Below are 13267 nucleotides of genomic sequence, written 5' to 3' on the forward strand. Positions count from 1 at the left end.
TACAAGGGCCTGTGATTCCACATATCCTGAGCATTCCCTGACAATCTCCCCATGCCCCTACATAACTAGTCTGGGTTGGGTGCCCCTCCTTTGTTTTACTGCAGAACTATGCATTTACCTCCACTTGGACTCCTGGCTTTCATGTTTACTCTCCTAACCGATGAGCATCTTGAGGAAGTCTGGAACATTCTAGATAATCAGTGTTTCTTGACTGAATGACTCATTACCTTACACAATTTGCCAGATTCAACACAGTAAGCTGCTTCAAAGGTGAGAGTGACTTGAGGCTACCATCTGTTATTCCATTGCAGTCCACCATGTAAATGTGACTGATATTTGGAGAATTCTTGTCTATAAATTTGAAGCACACATCAGTAATCCTTTTATTTCCTGTTTTTTTTAAAAAAAAGAAGTATTGTATTTGAATTGCCACAAGATTAAAAGTAAAATTAATGCTAAACCACTTTTTAACATCACAGACCTTCAAATCGGATCTTTCTGAGGTCACAAGTAGAAAGAGCTTTGAAAGTACAATCGGAAATATGTGGTGCACCAATGAAAACTACTGATGTAATTCGATGGCATTTTTCAACTAAAGCCTTTAGAAGAAAAAAAAAAAAGATTAACCAGAGTATAGAGAACAAGCTTATGAAAGTGATGAGGTTATTTTCTTCCTCTCAATATTTTCAGAAACAGACACATTAGCTATTAAATTGTCCTAATTTCAAAGAAAATGGGACTTTTTTCAATGTATTTTAGTACACTTACATTTGAGTAATGCGTAGGAATCAACTAAATGATGTTACAAAAGTAAGGGAGGGCTTCCCTGGTGGTGCAGTGGTTGAGAGTCCACCTGCCGATGCAGGGGACACGGGTTCGTGACCCGGTCCGGGAAGATCCCACATGCCGCGGAGCGGCTAGGCCCGTGAGCCATGGCCGCTGAGCCTGTGCGTCCGGAGCCTGTGCTCTGCAACGGGAGAGGCCACAACAGTGAGAGGCCCGCATACCGCAAAAAACAAACAAAAAAAAAAGTAAGGGAAAACATGAGAAAATGGAATGCTGAAAAGAATCACTACATTTAGAAGCTTGACATGTAGAATTAGACTTAAGGTTTATGCTTAAGCCACAATATCATTGAAATAAAAATATCCTAACTGTGCAACGAAGTTTCTCAGGGTATTTAAGGATTCAAATGTGTGTGTATAAATTTCCTAATGATTTTCTTATATAAGAAAACTAAAATGAAAAATCCATTCATATTTTTCAATAATTCAAGCCTCTAGAAAATGTGCCAACCAAATGTGACTGAAAAGAAAATATAGTTTCCAACTACATACTTTTACACAGTTGTCCGTCAGAGTTGGCGTGTCATTGATGGTCAGATGCCTAATCCCACTGCAGCTGTTTGCAATGTTCCTGAAGCCTTGGACTGAAATCTGAATTGTACAGAGTTGGTGAAAATGTGGGAGAACCCATTAGTATGACCTCTAATAAAACCCTAAGATAGTAATAGCCAAAGTTATGTCATGATTTTGCTACTGTGTTTTAAAATTGAAACCATAAAATATTGCAGACATAAAAGGAAACAAAGAATCTAATCTTGATTTCTTTAATTTTTATATGTAGGTTTTGTGAAATTATCATCACAGTTAGTCTAGTTAACTTATTATTCTATTTTTTATTGAGGTAAAATTCATATAACATAAAATCAGTCACTTAAAAGGTCATTTAAACATTCGTAATTTTGTATAACCACAACTTCTACGTAGTTCCAAAACATTTTTATCATCCTAAAAAGAAACCTTTTACCTATTAAGCAGTTGCTCCCCATACTCACCTTTTCCCAGCCCCTGGCAATCACTAATCTGTTTTCTGTCTCTATGGATTTACCCATTCTAAATATTTCATATAAGTGGAATTATACAGTATGTGGTCTTTTGTGTCTAGTTTCTTTCACTTAATGTTTTTGAAGTTCATCCACAATGTGGTATATATCAGTACTTCATTTTTTATGGCTGAATAATGTTCTGTTTTATGGATATACCACATTTTGTTTATCCACTCATCTGTTGATAGATATTTTGTATATTTTGAATAGTGCTGCTATGAACATATGTGTACATCTATTTGTTTGAGTACCGGTTTTAAATTCTTTTCGGTATATACTTAGGAGTGAGATTGCCAGATCATATGGCAATTCTATGTTTAACTTTTTAAGGAACGACCAAAATATTTTCTACACTGGCCATACTATTTCACAGTCTCATCAGCAATCTACAAGGGTTCCAATTTCTCCACATCGTTGCCAAAACTTATTTTTTATTTTTCCATATTTTCCTTTTGCAAAAAATTTCCTAATGAGTTTGAGGTGGTACCTCATTGTGATTTTGATTTGCATCTCCCTAATGACTAATGAGATTGAGCATCTTTTCATGTGCTTATTAGTCATTTGAATGTCTTCTTTAGGGAAATGTCTACTCAAGTCCTTTGACTAATTTTCAGTTGGGTCATTTGTCATTTTGTTGAGTTGTAAGAGTTCCTTATATATTCTGGATTCTAGACCCTTAGGTATATGACTTAAGAATATTTTCCCCATTCTTTAGGTTATCTTTTCACTTTTTAATAATGTCTTTTCATGCACAGTTGTTAATTTTGATTAAGTCCATTCCTCTGTTTTTTCTTTTGTTGCATATGCTTTTTTTTAAGCAATGAATATTTATTTATTTATTTTATTATTTTTTTAACGTTTTTATTGGAGTATAATTGCTTTACAATGCTGTGTTAGTTTCTGCTTTGTAACGAAGTGAATCAGTTATACATATACATATATCCCCATATCTCTTCCCTGTTACGTCTCCCTCCCTCCCACCCTCCCTATCCCACCCTTCTAGCTGGTCACAAAGCACTGAGCTGATGTCCCTGTGCTAGGCAACTGCTTCCCACTAGCTGTCTGTTTTACATTTGGTAGTGTATATATGTCCATATATACACTACCACTCTCTCACTTTGTCCCAACTTACCCTTCCCCCTCCCCATGTCCTCAAGTCTATTCTCTAGTAGGTCTGCGTCTTTATTCCCGTCTTGCCCCTAGGTTCTTCATGACCTTTTTTTTTTTTAGATTCCATATATATGTGTTAGCATATGGTATTTGTTTTTCTATTTCTGACTTACTTCACTCTCTATGACAGACTCTAGGTCCATCCACCTCACAACTCAATTTCGTTTCTTTTTATGGCTGAGTAATATTCCATTTATATATGTGCCACATCTTCTTTATCCATTCATCTGTCAGTGGACACTTAGGTTGCTTCTATGTCCTGGCTATTGTAAATAGAGCTACAATGAACATTGTGGTACAAGACTATGCTTTCAGGGGTCATTTCTATAGTTTGTTGCATATGCTTTTGATGTCATATCTAATAATCCATTGCCACATCCAAGGTCATGTAGATTTACCCTCAGTATTTTCTTGTAAGTTTTATCATTTTAGCTCTTATATTTAGGTCATTGTTCCCTTTTCAGTTGATTTTTATATATGGTGTGAGGTAGGGATCCAATTTCATTTTTTTGCATGCATATATCTAGTTGTCCAGCACGAGCTATTGAAGAGAATATTTTTCCCCCACTGAATGGTCTTGGCACCTGTGTTGAAAATCAATTGGCCATGACAGTATAGGTTTATTTCTGGACTCTCAATTCTATACGTCTGTCCGTATGCCAGTACCACACTGTTTTGATTACTACAGCTTTGTATACTGATTTCTTTCTTTCAACTATCATTATCCACATTAATGGAAGCAGCAGTGGTACAGAGTATTCAAAGTAATTACTGGTCAAAAGATCAAATATCTTCACCTATGAATGAATTACCTTAAAATAACATGTTATTTAGGCTCCATTTCCTAACAAATGGTCATGGATGGGAAATGATATACTGATTCAGTAATGGGAAACTGAGACTCTATCCAGAAACGAACATCAGGGGGAACTCTCCCACAGAGTCATCTTCACAATAGCATGACAGTGAAAATGAGGAACAGCAGTTGTATATATTATGATCTTAATCTTGTTTTAAAAAAGTATGTGTTGGGACTTCCCTGGCAGTTCAGTAGTTAAGACTCCACACTTCCAATGCAGGGGGCATGGGTTCAATCCCTGGTGAGGGAATGACATGCCACATGGTGCAGCCAAAATAAGTAAAAATAAATAAAAAAATTAAAAAGGTATGTGTCACAGACAAATGGACAAAAAACTAGAAAGACACATTTCAAAATATTGTTTGTTATCTTTGGATGCTAGGATTATGGATTATTTTTATATTCTTTTATATTTTAAAAATTTTATATAATGAGTGTATAATTCTTCTGTAATCAGAAAGCAATTTATATCAAAGGAAAGAAGGAAATTCAGTCCTCTTCTTCACACAGTAGACTTACAGTCACATACCTAAAGAAAGTGCTGCTGAAGTAAGCTGAAAGTGAGCATCTACTGAGAACTTCTGCTCCAGGACATGGTCCTTTTAACTTATTGAAAAGCCAAGACACTGGGTGATACTTGGCCTAAAAGTATCTTGTTAGATGATTTCAAAGACTTCCTGGTAAAGCTCAGGAATACATCTGTGGAATTCCTCTTTCTCCCACTCTTTAGTCAGTGACTGGAAGAAAAAGTTGCTGATCAGAAGATCCAAAATGTTCTATGAGAGACTGTGGTGAGCTCAATGAGTCCAGGAGGATTTATAATAACTACCATTTAAGTAACACTTATTGTGTACCAGGTACTCTTTTAGGCAATTTTCATATACTGGTCTATATAATCCTCACAACCACCTATTGGGAGGTATTTTTTTTTTTTTTTTACAAATGAGAAAAATGAGGCCCAGAGCAGTTAAGTAATGTGTCCAAGGTCATCTAGCTCATAAATAGTGGAGCCAGGATAAGAATCCAGGCAGTCTAGTTCCAATGTAGTCATTAAACTACACTACCTCTTAAAAAGATCAGCTTGCATTACTGCGCTTAAAAGGACACAAAAGACCTTTCTTTTTTTTTTTTTTTTTTTTTTTTTGCAGTACGCGGGCCTCTCACTGTTGTGGCCTCTCCCGTCGCGGAGCACAGGCTCTGGACATACAGGCTCAGCAGCCATGGCTCACAGGCCTAGTTGCTCCGCGGCATGTGGGATCCTCCCGGACCGGGGCACGAACCCGTGTCCCCTGCATCGGCAGGCGGACTCTCAACCACTGCGCCACCAGGGAAGCCCCTTTCTTTTTTTTGAATTTTACTTAATTAATTTTTTTATACAGCAGGTTCTTATCAGTTATCCATTTTATACATACGTCAATCCCAATCTCCCAATTCATCACACCACCACCACCATCGCCCCCGCCACTTTCCCCCCTTGGTGTCCATACGTTTGTTTTCTATATCTGTGTCTCAATTTCTGCCCTGCAAACTGGTTCATCTGTACCATTTTTCTAGGTTCCACATATATATGTTAATATAGGATATTTGTTTTTTTTCTTTCTGACTTACTTCACTCTGTATTACAGTCTCTAGATCCATCCACGTCTCTACAAATGACCCAATTTTGTTCCTTTTTATGGCTGAGTAATATTCTGTTGTATATATGTACCACATCTTCTTTATCCATTTGTCTGTCGATGGGCATTTAGGTTACTTCCATGACCTGGCTATTGTAAATAGTGCTGCAGTGAACATTGGGGTACATATGTCTTTAAAAGGACACAAAAGACCTTTTGCCACTGGACTCTGAGAGAAACCTGCTGCCTTGTTCCTTCACTTTTGGATCCAGATGCTAATGCTACTGTGTTAGTCAGGGTTCCCCAGAGAAAGAGATCCAATAGGAGATAGATGGATAGATGGATGGATGGATGGATGGATAGATAGATAGATAGAAACATACATACATACATACGTAGATACATAGAGTTATTATAAGGAATTGGCTCATACAACAATAGAGACTAAGAAGTCCCAGGATCTGCAGTTGGTAAGCTGGAGACCCAGATGAGCTGAAGGTATTGTTCCAGTCTGAGTCCAAGTCTGAAGGTAGGAAAAGACCAGTGTTCTAGCTTGAAGACAGTCAGGCAAAGCGAGTGTATTTTCCCTTTCTCAGCCTTTTTGTTCTATTCAGGCCTTCAACAGATTGGATGAGACCCCCACACTGGGGAGGGCAATCTGCTTTACTTAGTCTCCTGACTTAAATATTGATCTCATCCAGAAACACCCTCACAGACAAACCTAGAAAAATGTTTATCCAAAAAACTGGGCACCCCATGGCCCATCCAAGTTGACACACCAAAATTAACATCACAGCTTCCTTGAAGACTTTGGACATTGACTTTTCCTAAGACTCATGGTTGATGCTCTTTTTGCTCTTGCCTGCTTTGTCCTGGCTGATCATCTGCGCTTGCCTGGCCACATTTTTTTTCCAGATTAGCATCTTTGAGACCATTCATCATATCTGGCACCACTAACTGTCTGAATCATACACAACTGAAAAGAAAGCCCTAAGACCTTATTGTTGCCTCACATTTTCAAGTTAAAACAGAAACTCTCTAGCCTTAAAGTTTTAATTCTAAATACTTAATTAAGGAACTTTAGTGTCTTAAAGTTAAATTATGAAATTGGTAGGGTAAGAATTCCATTTTTTAATATTTTATTGAAGTATAGTTAATTTACAATGTTGTGTTAATTTCTGCTGTACAGCAAAGTGATTCAGTTATACATACATATATATATTCTTTTTCATATTCTTTTCCATTATGGTTTATCACAGGATATTGAATATAATAGTTCCCTGTGCTATATAGTAGGACCTTGTTTATCCATCCTATATATACTAGTTTGCATCTGCTAATCCCAAACTCACGATCAAAAATTCAATTTTTAATGCATGTGTATGAGTATTATTTAACTTGTGTAGCCTGATTTCATTATTTAAATTGTATAGCTTAATTTTTATTATTTAACTTGTGTACCTTTGTGAGAAATCATGTTTTTCAGCACTGTGAGCGTTCTCACAGAGTACATGTGATTATACCATGTTGTGAAAGGTCTTAGCTCATAACTGACTCCTCACACGTAAAGACATACTATAAAATGGCTGGAGGTGGGAACAGTAGGAGAAGAGACAGGCTATTCTAAGGAGCTTGGACGTCTATAGACCGAGGTAGCCCCAGGAGATAAGGAAATGGAGACTCAGGTCTCTTGATCAATTTTCTCCAGATTACAAATTGATCAGGCAAGAACACAGGTGTGCAAACTCTTAATCCAGTACTCCTTCTGATTAACATTCTTCAACAATAACATCCAGTTCAAATGTTCCATTCCAGCTTCCATAGTTCTTCAAACCTAGTCACTCCAGCCAGAAAGACATCCAACTTCTTCAATACTCAGCGGACCTCTCTGCTCTTTGTCTGACCTTGTTACCTCTCCCTGCCTCTTTCTCTTTTCATCTAATCAAGCCTTAACTATTCCTCAAGTTCCAGTGACTCCAGCCCTATTCTGCTACCTTCCTTCTCTTTCCCTTACAGGTCTATAAGTATTTTAGCCTATAACTTTCCTATAATCTGTGCATATCTTATTTCCCCCAAGGACATGATCTTATACTCTTTTTTTTAACTTCTTACTGTGTTGGATAACTATTAGGGGATGAATGAATTAAATTTAGGAGTAAGACAAAGTCTGGGAAAGAGTACAGAATTTGGCTGAAGACAAGATTGAAAATGATTCCAAACTGAAAGTAAAGCACAAGCAAAGGCAAAGCAGTGGAAGCCCTGGGCTTAAATGAAGTGGCAAGATCACCCTTGGGATGAATAAGAAAACTTAGTAGGTAAAGAGGGAAGGAAAACTAATGGAAGACCCATAAGGCAAAAGTTACATATTTCATATTGTACTGCCATGGGTTCTTGAATAAGTTTTCCATAAATATTCCCAGAGAAAAGTCCAGGGGAGATGAATTAACATTATAAATCTGGAGAACAGAGGAGGGGGAAAGAATGCTGGGCTTGGAGTCAGCAGAGCTGGGTTTGAGTCTGGCACTGCCTCTTTCTCACTTACAACAAAAGGTAACTCAACCTCTCTGATGCTTTATAGATGTTTTCTCATCTATAAAATGGATATAATAATACTTATTTTAGGAGTTTCTTGAGAAAACAAATAGAGTAATGTATATAAAAGTGATTAGTTAGCACAATATCTGGCATGTGCTTTGAGAACCAGTTTTCCTGTTACTGTTCTTCTGGGCACATTGTGAGCCCACAGAAAAATAAAGGTTCAAGTACTAGAGGTAGAGGGCCTTGAAAGATCATTCTAGTCCATCCCTCACATTGTAAACATAAAGAAAAGGTATTTAGAGAAATTGTGTGATTTGAGAACAGGTTCCTTATCTATTCCTCACTGTGCGGCCCCAGTGCTGGACGTAGTGTCAGACACAGAGTGGCAGCTCCATAAGTGCCGAATGAATGAAAGAATGTTCCTGAGTCACACCGTGACTCTGCGGCTCTCCACCGCAGAGCCAAGGATAGAGACTATTTCTCCCGTTGTGACTCACAACTCCAGGGATGGAAACAGTTGTTTTTCACAACACTTCTAAATTCCTCCCCTTTATCTCAGCCCTAGTCTATTACCCTAACACTAGCCTCTCCAATAATGGCTTCCCCAAAACAAGCGAAAACCTTTTTCTGTCTTGCTTTCTCAGAAACATGCTCATGAGAAGATTCCTGAACAAGGGGAAAAAATGAGAGCAGTAATCAGCCACAGCTGAGTGGTTCCTTGCACTGCAGCCAAAAACTGGGTGCTATCAACCAATAAGATTGTATACAGAAAAGGGGGGTCAGGGAGACCTCTGAGAAAAGCTTTTTAGTTTTGTCCTGGCATGAAACACTTAGTTCTCTACACAGTTTATTTTAGAATATCCAGAGAGTTGCTTGGCTAATATTTCATGACTCAAGTATTCCTGTCAGAATCCTTTAGGGTAACCAACTATTAGTTGTCCTTTCTCTTCACTGAAAGAATGGTGATATAAGCCTGAAATTAAAGATTCATCTCTAGGAGGAAAAAGCAAAATATTTTACCACGTTCAAATACCGGGTTTCACCACATCTGGTATCTGTGCATTTTCTGTATAGTATTCTTACAAAACTTGGGATCTAATATCTTGTTGTTTAGTTTTGAGGTGATTTGGGCTTCAATTTGGGCACCAACTGGAGCCCTGCCACTCTGCTATTTTCTGGTTTAAGTTCCCAATGATTTAGGAACTTGGGGAAGTTGGCCACACCAGTGGTGTTCCAGTCTCAAGTCCCAGCAGACTGCTACTGCTGCTATTGGGGGCAGAGAAACCTTGGTGATCACAGGGAAATTCTCTCCATCTGCCTCGTGTGTCTCAACCCATCAGCACAACAGGACACAGCTGTCTGTGTGGGAAATGCGCTATCAGTGAACCATACAAAATGAAGACGAGAGTGCTGTGCATCAAGGTCTAGCTCAGATCCCTCCTAGCCACTCCAAAGTGGTAAAAAGAAGGAAGAGACTTACCTCAGTGAGGATAGCATCTTACCAAGCTCCCAGTTTCCACTTCTTAACAACAGTGTCTTTGAATCAGTTAGCTCAACAGCACAGAAAAGAGGTATATATAGGGCCAGACCCTCTATGACAGCTAGAACTATCCATCTTAGGTAGACATGGCCCACACTGTGTTCCTGTACCATTTCCAGCTGTTTCTCTCATTCTAACCAGCACTGCAGCCAGTGACTAACGTGTAATGTGATGACTTTAGTCATATCCATATATCCTTCATGACTTCTTGGTGACCTCAGAGAAGCGTGGCTTAGCAAGTAGAATGAATTGTTGGAAAGACAAAGATTTCTCCCAAAGCATTATGGAATATTATGTTTTATTGCATTCAAATGTGCCACAAGCTTCAATAGGAACACTTCCCAGGATCTGTGTTAACAGGGCTTGACAGGCTTTCAAATATTGTGTCCTCTGTGGTGACAGGAAGAGAGGTCTAATTATTATCTCTGCCAATCTCTCTCTTTGGATGATGCTGTACTTTCCAGTCTATATATTCTTCATGGCCACCCCCTCCTCTATGTTCACTAATGCACTTCTCCCAGGTAGCCCTGGAAGAAGCTTCAGATAGAGCTGTCTCTTTGTCTTACATCTCAGAGCACCAACGACCAGAGCCCTCACTTTGCATTTTGCATCTTCTGCCTTATATGCACATGTCTAATATCTATGCACATGTCTAATATCTATGCACATGTCTAATATCCCTGCCAAGGAACATGAACAGCATCTTATCCATCATATCCTTTACAGTACAGCACCATGCTTAGTGCAAAGTATGATGCAACAACCGCTTGTTCATAGACCAAATAGTTGTCAAATAAGTTGTTTGTAGAATGTAAATTTGTAGTTCCAAAGTGTGTGTGGGGGTGGAGCATAGTCAATACAGTCATTCGTTAAAGATTGCCATATATATCTAAAAACACTGAACAGCCAAACAAGAAAAAAAGTTTCATTTTCCAATGTGAGTAAGGAACTAGAACACAAGATTAGTAAAGCCTGCGGATGCCAGGAAGGCAAGCATGCGTGCCAACTCAGCATGTACTCACCGCACAATGACTCAGAGCTGCGATCTGCAGAAGCAGGCTGACCCTTCCTAAACTTTACCATTCTTGTCCAGAGTATACTATGTTGTTCTCTTCCTCACCCACTGGCCAAATTACTTATAGCTTCCCCTGTATTATAACGGAGCTTTATCTCCTTCTTTTTTTTAAGATTTTTTTTTATGTGGACCATTTTTAAAGTCTTTATTGAATTTTTTACAATATTGCTTCTGTTTTTTATGTTTTCGTTTTTTTGGCTGCAAGGCACGTGGGATCTTAGCTCCCCGACCAGGGATCAAATCCTCACCCCCTACACTGGAAGGTGAAGTATTAACCACCAGACCACCAGGGAAGTCCCTTTTTTAACCAAGAGAATCACAACTATGATACGTTATTTTTACAACACAGTGATCCATAGAGCTACTTGGTTTGTCTAGATTTATTGAGCTAGATGGTGGCTTTACAGCTGCAATCCTAACTACGGGCTTCACTCAGGTCCAAAGACCTAAGTAGAGTGTTATGAGCAGTTCATGAAATTCTGTGTGTAAGTCATTTCCTATGATAGGGAGCAGAGGAGAAGCTAAAATAAGTATGGTTTTTCAGAAAGCATTAAAATTTTTTTCAAACCTTGTCTCCAGAGGGGTGAATATGATTAGTCCCCTGAGACTCATCATTTTGTCATCTGATTCTTCAAGATCTAAAAATTGTTTCCAGATGTTTTATTTTTTTGCTACTTAATGTAATAAACATCCTTATACATTTTGGCTACAAAGAGATTGCATTAATCTATGGATGCTAAACGATAGGTGTTTGTTATATTTCTTTATATTTTATTTTCAGTATGGCTAGTATAAAGTTATATTCAAAGTAATAATAACAACCATTTAAATTTCCATGAGTCCTGTCTACAAGAAACGTTAAAAGATGTTAATAAATTCTTCTATTTTTTTTTCCCAATGCGGGTTTAAGTGCGATTCAAAAAGGACACAAAGCATTCCTTTAACAGGGAAACTCAAGCACAAGAACTGACCCAGAAAAGCAGAAATTGCACTGTGACTTTTCTGATTCATGGCTGCTTTTCCACTAGAACCCCTCCTTACTGATGACACTTAAGACCACATAACATTTTTTTCAAATACGAAATGCAGCAATAATTTTTTACCATACACAGTATATAGCACTTTATAGTTTTACAGATGATAGTCTAGTGGTTAAGAGCCTGGTCTTCAGAATTAGGTGGATCAAGGTTCTAATCTTGACCCAGACATTTTCTATGTGACCTTAGGCAAGTTACTTACTCTGTCTTAGCATCATTTTCAGTGGTGTGTGGAGCCAGCTTATACTAGCTTGCAAGAGCAGATTGTTAAAATTTTAGGAACTATGGAAGCCAGTTGTTAAACACAGCTAGTTAAAAGATTAAATCATATAAACTTAAAATTAAATAAACAATATTAACAAGTGTAGTGAATACCCAAACTCATGACCTTCTAATTATTTTACCACGTTACCATTATCTATGCTCTTGAAGATATGTATGTTTATTATATCTGTATGGTGACAGTATTACATAAGGCACATTTCTTCCTATCTCTCTGTTCAGTGACCTCTTGTTGTTAGCTTGAAATAGGCCATGGTGAGAGTTTTTACACCATGGAGGTCAACAACCACTGTAACTCAGGGATTTGCGTGTTCCTATCCAGTTGTTAGATGTTTACCAACAGACCAGTGTTCAGTTTCCACATCTCAAAAATGGGAATAGTGATACTGACCTCATGTAGTTATTTATAAATATTAAATGAGATAATAAATGTAAAACACTTTCTTCAACAGCTAGCTCATAGCCAATACCCAACAAATGGTAGCAGTTATTATTACCATCCATTAAAATATAGAATAAGGGAAAATGTAATCAAATAAATATTAAATGAATTATAATTTGGCTGTTACCAAGTTATTTTGGTACATAACCTGTTTATTCACAACTGGTTTAGCTGGTCACATAACTTTTATTGTTCCATTTACCTCCTGCTGATAAACTACCAAATCTGTACCTCCACTCCCAGCTCTGCTCCAAGGACCAGACTTCCACTTTCAATTAGTTCTTGTCATTGACAACCAGGTATATCACAGGAACCTCAAATTCAGCTTTTCCAAAATACCATTCATTATTCTTTTCCCCCAGTCTTACTCCTTCTTTAGTTATCTTGGTTAGTCATCATACAGAAACACAAAATCCTAAAGCTGAAAAAGATCTCAGAGATCATCTAGCTAACCTAGCCATTCTACAGAAGAGAGAACTGAAGCAGAAAAAGCAAGTAAATGTCCAGGGTTGCACAAGTGCTTAGTGGCATAGCAAGGACTAGATCCTGAGTCTCTTAACTTCAGTTTGGGGCTCCTTTCACGATCCCACTGCCTTCTGCTGTATGAGAGAGAGAGTGAGAGAGGTTGCTCTGCTTATGCAGTCTCTGTTCCATTTGGCTAATGCATTCATCCCCGGATGTGCCTCCGTGGCTTTCTCCCGCCTCCACCACAAACCCCAGAGGTGAATAAGTAAGACCTTCCATGATCTTTGCCTCTCTGAAAGGGGAGGTTGGAATTTATGTAGCCTAGAGAGAACTAAAACGACCTTAGAATCTTCCA

General features: G+C 38.1%; 2 protein-coding genes across 2 annotated transcripts in view; one reads left to right on the plus strand and one right to left on the minus strand.

Moving 5' to 3' along the window:
• Positions 1-13267, plus strand: part of FAM185A (family with sequence similarity 185 member A) — a 150241-nt gene that overhangs the window by 132141 nt on the left and 4833 nt on the right. The gene's annotated exons all lie outside the window — the stretch shown is intronic.
• The window catches only part of FBXL13 (F-box and leucine rich repeat protein 13), a 185484-nt gene that overhangs the window by 55501 nt on the left and 116716 nt on the right, over positions 1-13267 (minus strand). The window contains 3 exon segments of the mRNA XM_030834313.2: positions 228-390; positions 482-599; positions 1338-1436. Coding sequence (XP_030690173.2) covers positions 228-390; positions 482-599; positions 1338-1436 — 380 coding nt within the window.

This window comes from Globicephala melas, chromosome 9 (assembly GCF_963455315.2).
Source record: "Globicephala melas chromosome 9, mGloMel1.2, whole genome shotgun sequence".
Lineage (NCBI taxonomy): Eukaryota > Metazoa > Chordata > Mammalia > Artiodactyla > Delphinidae > Globicephala > Globicephala melas.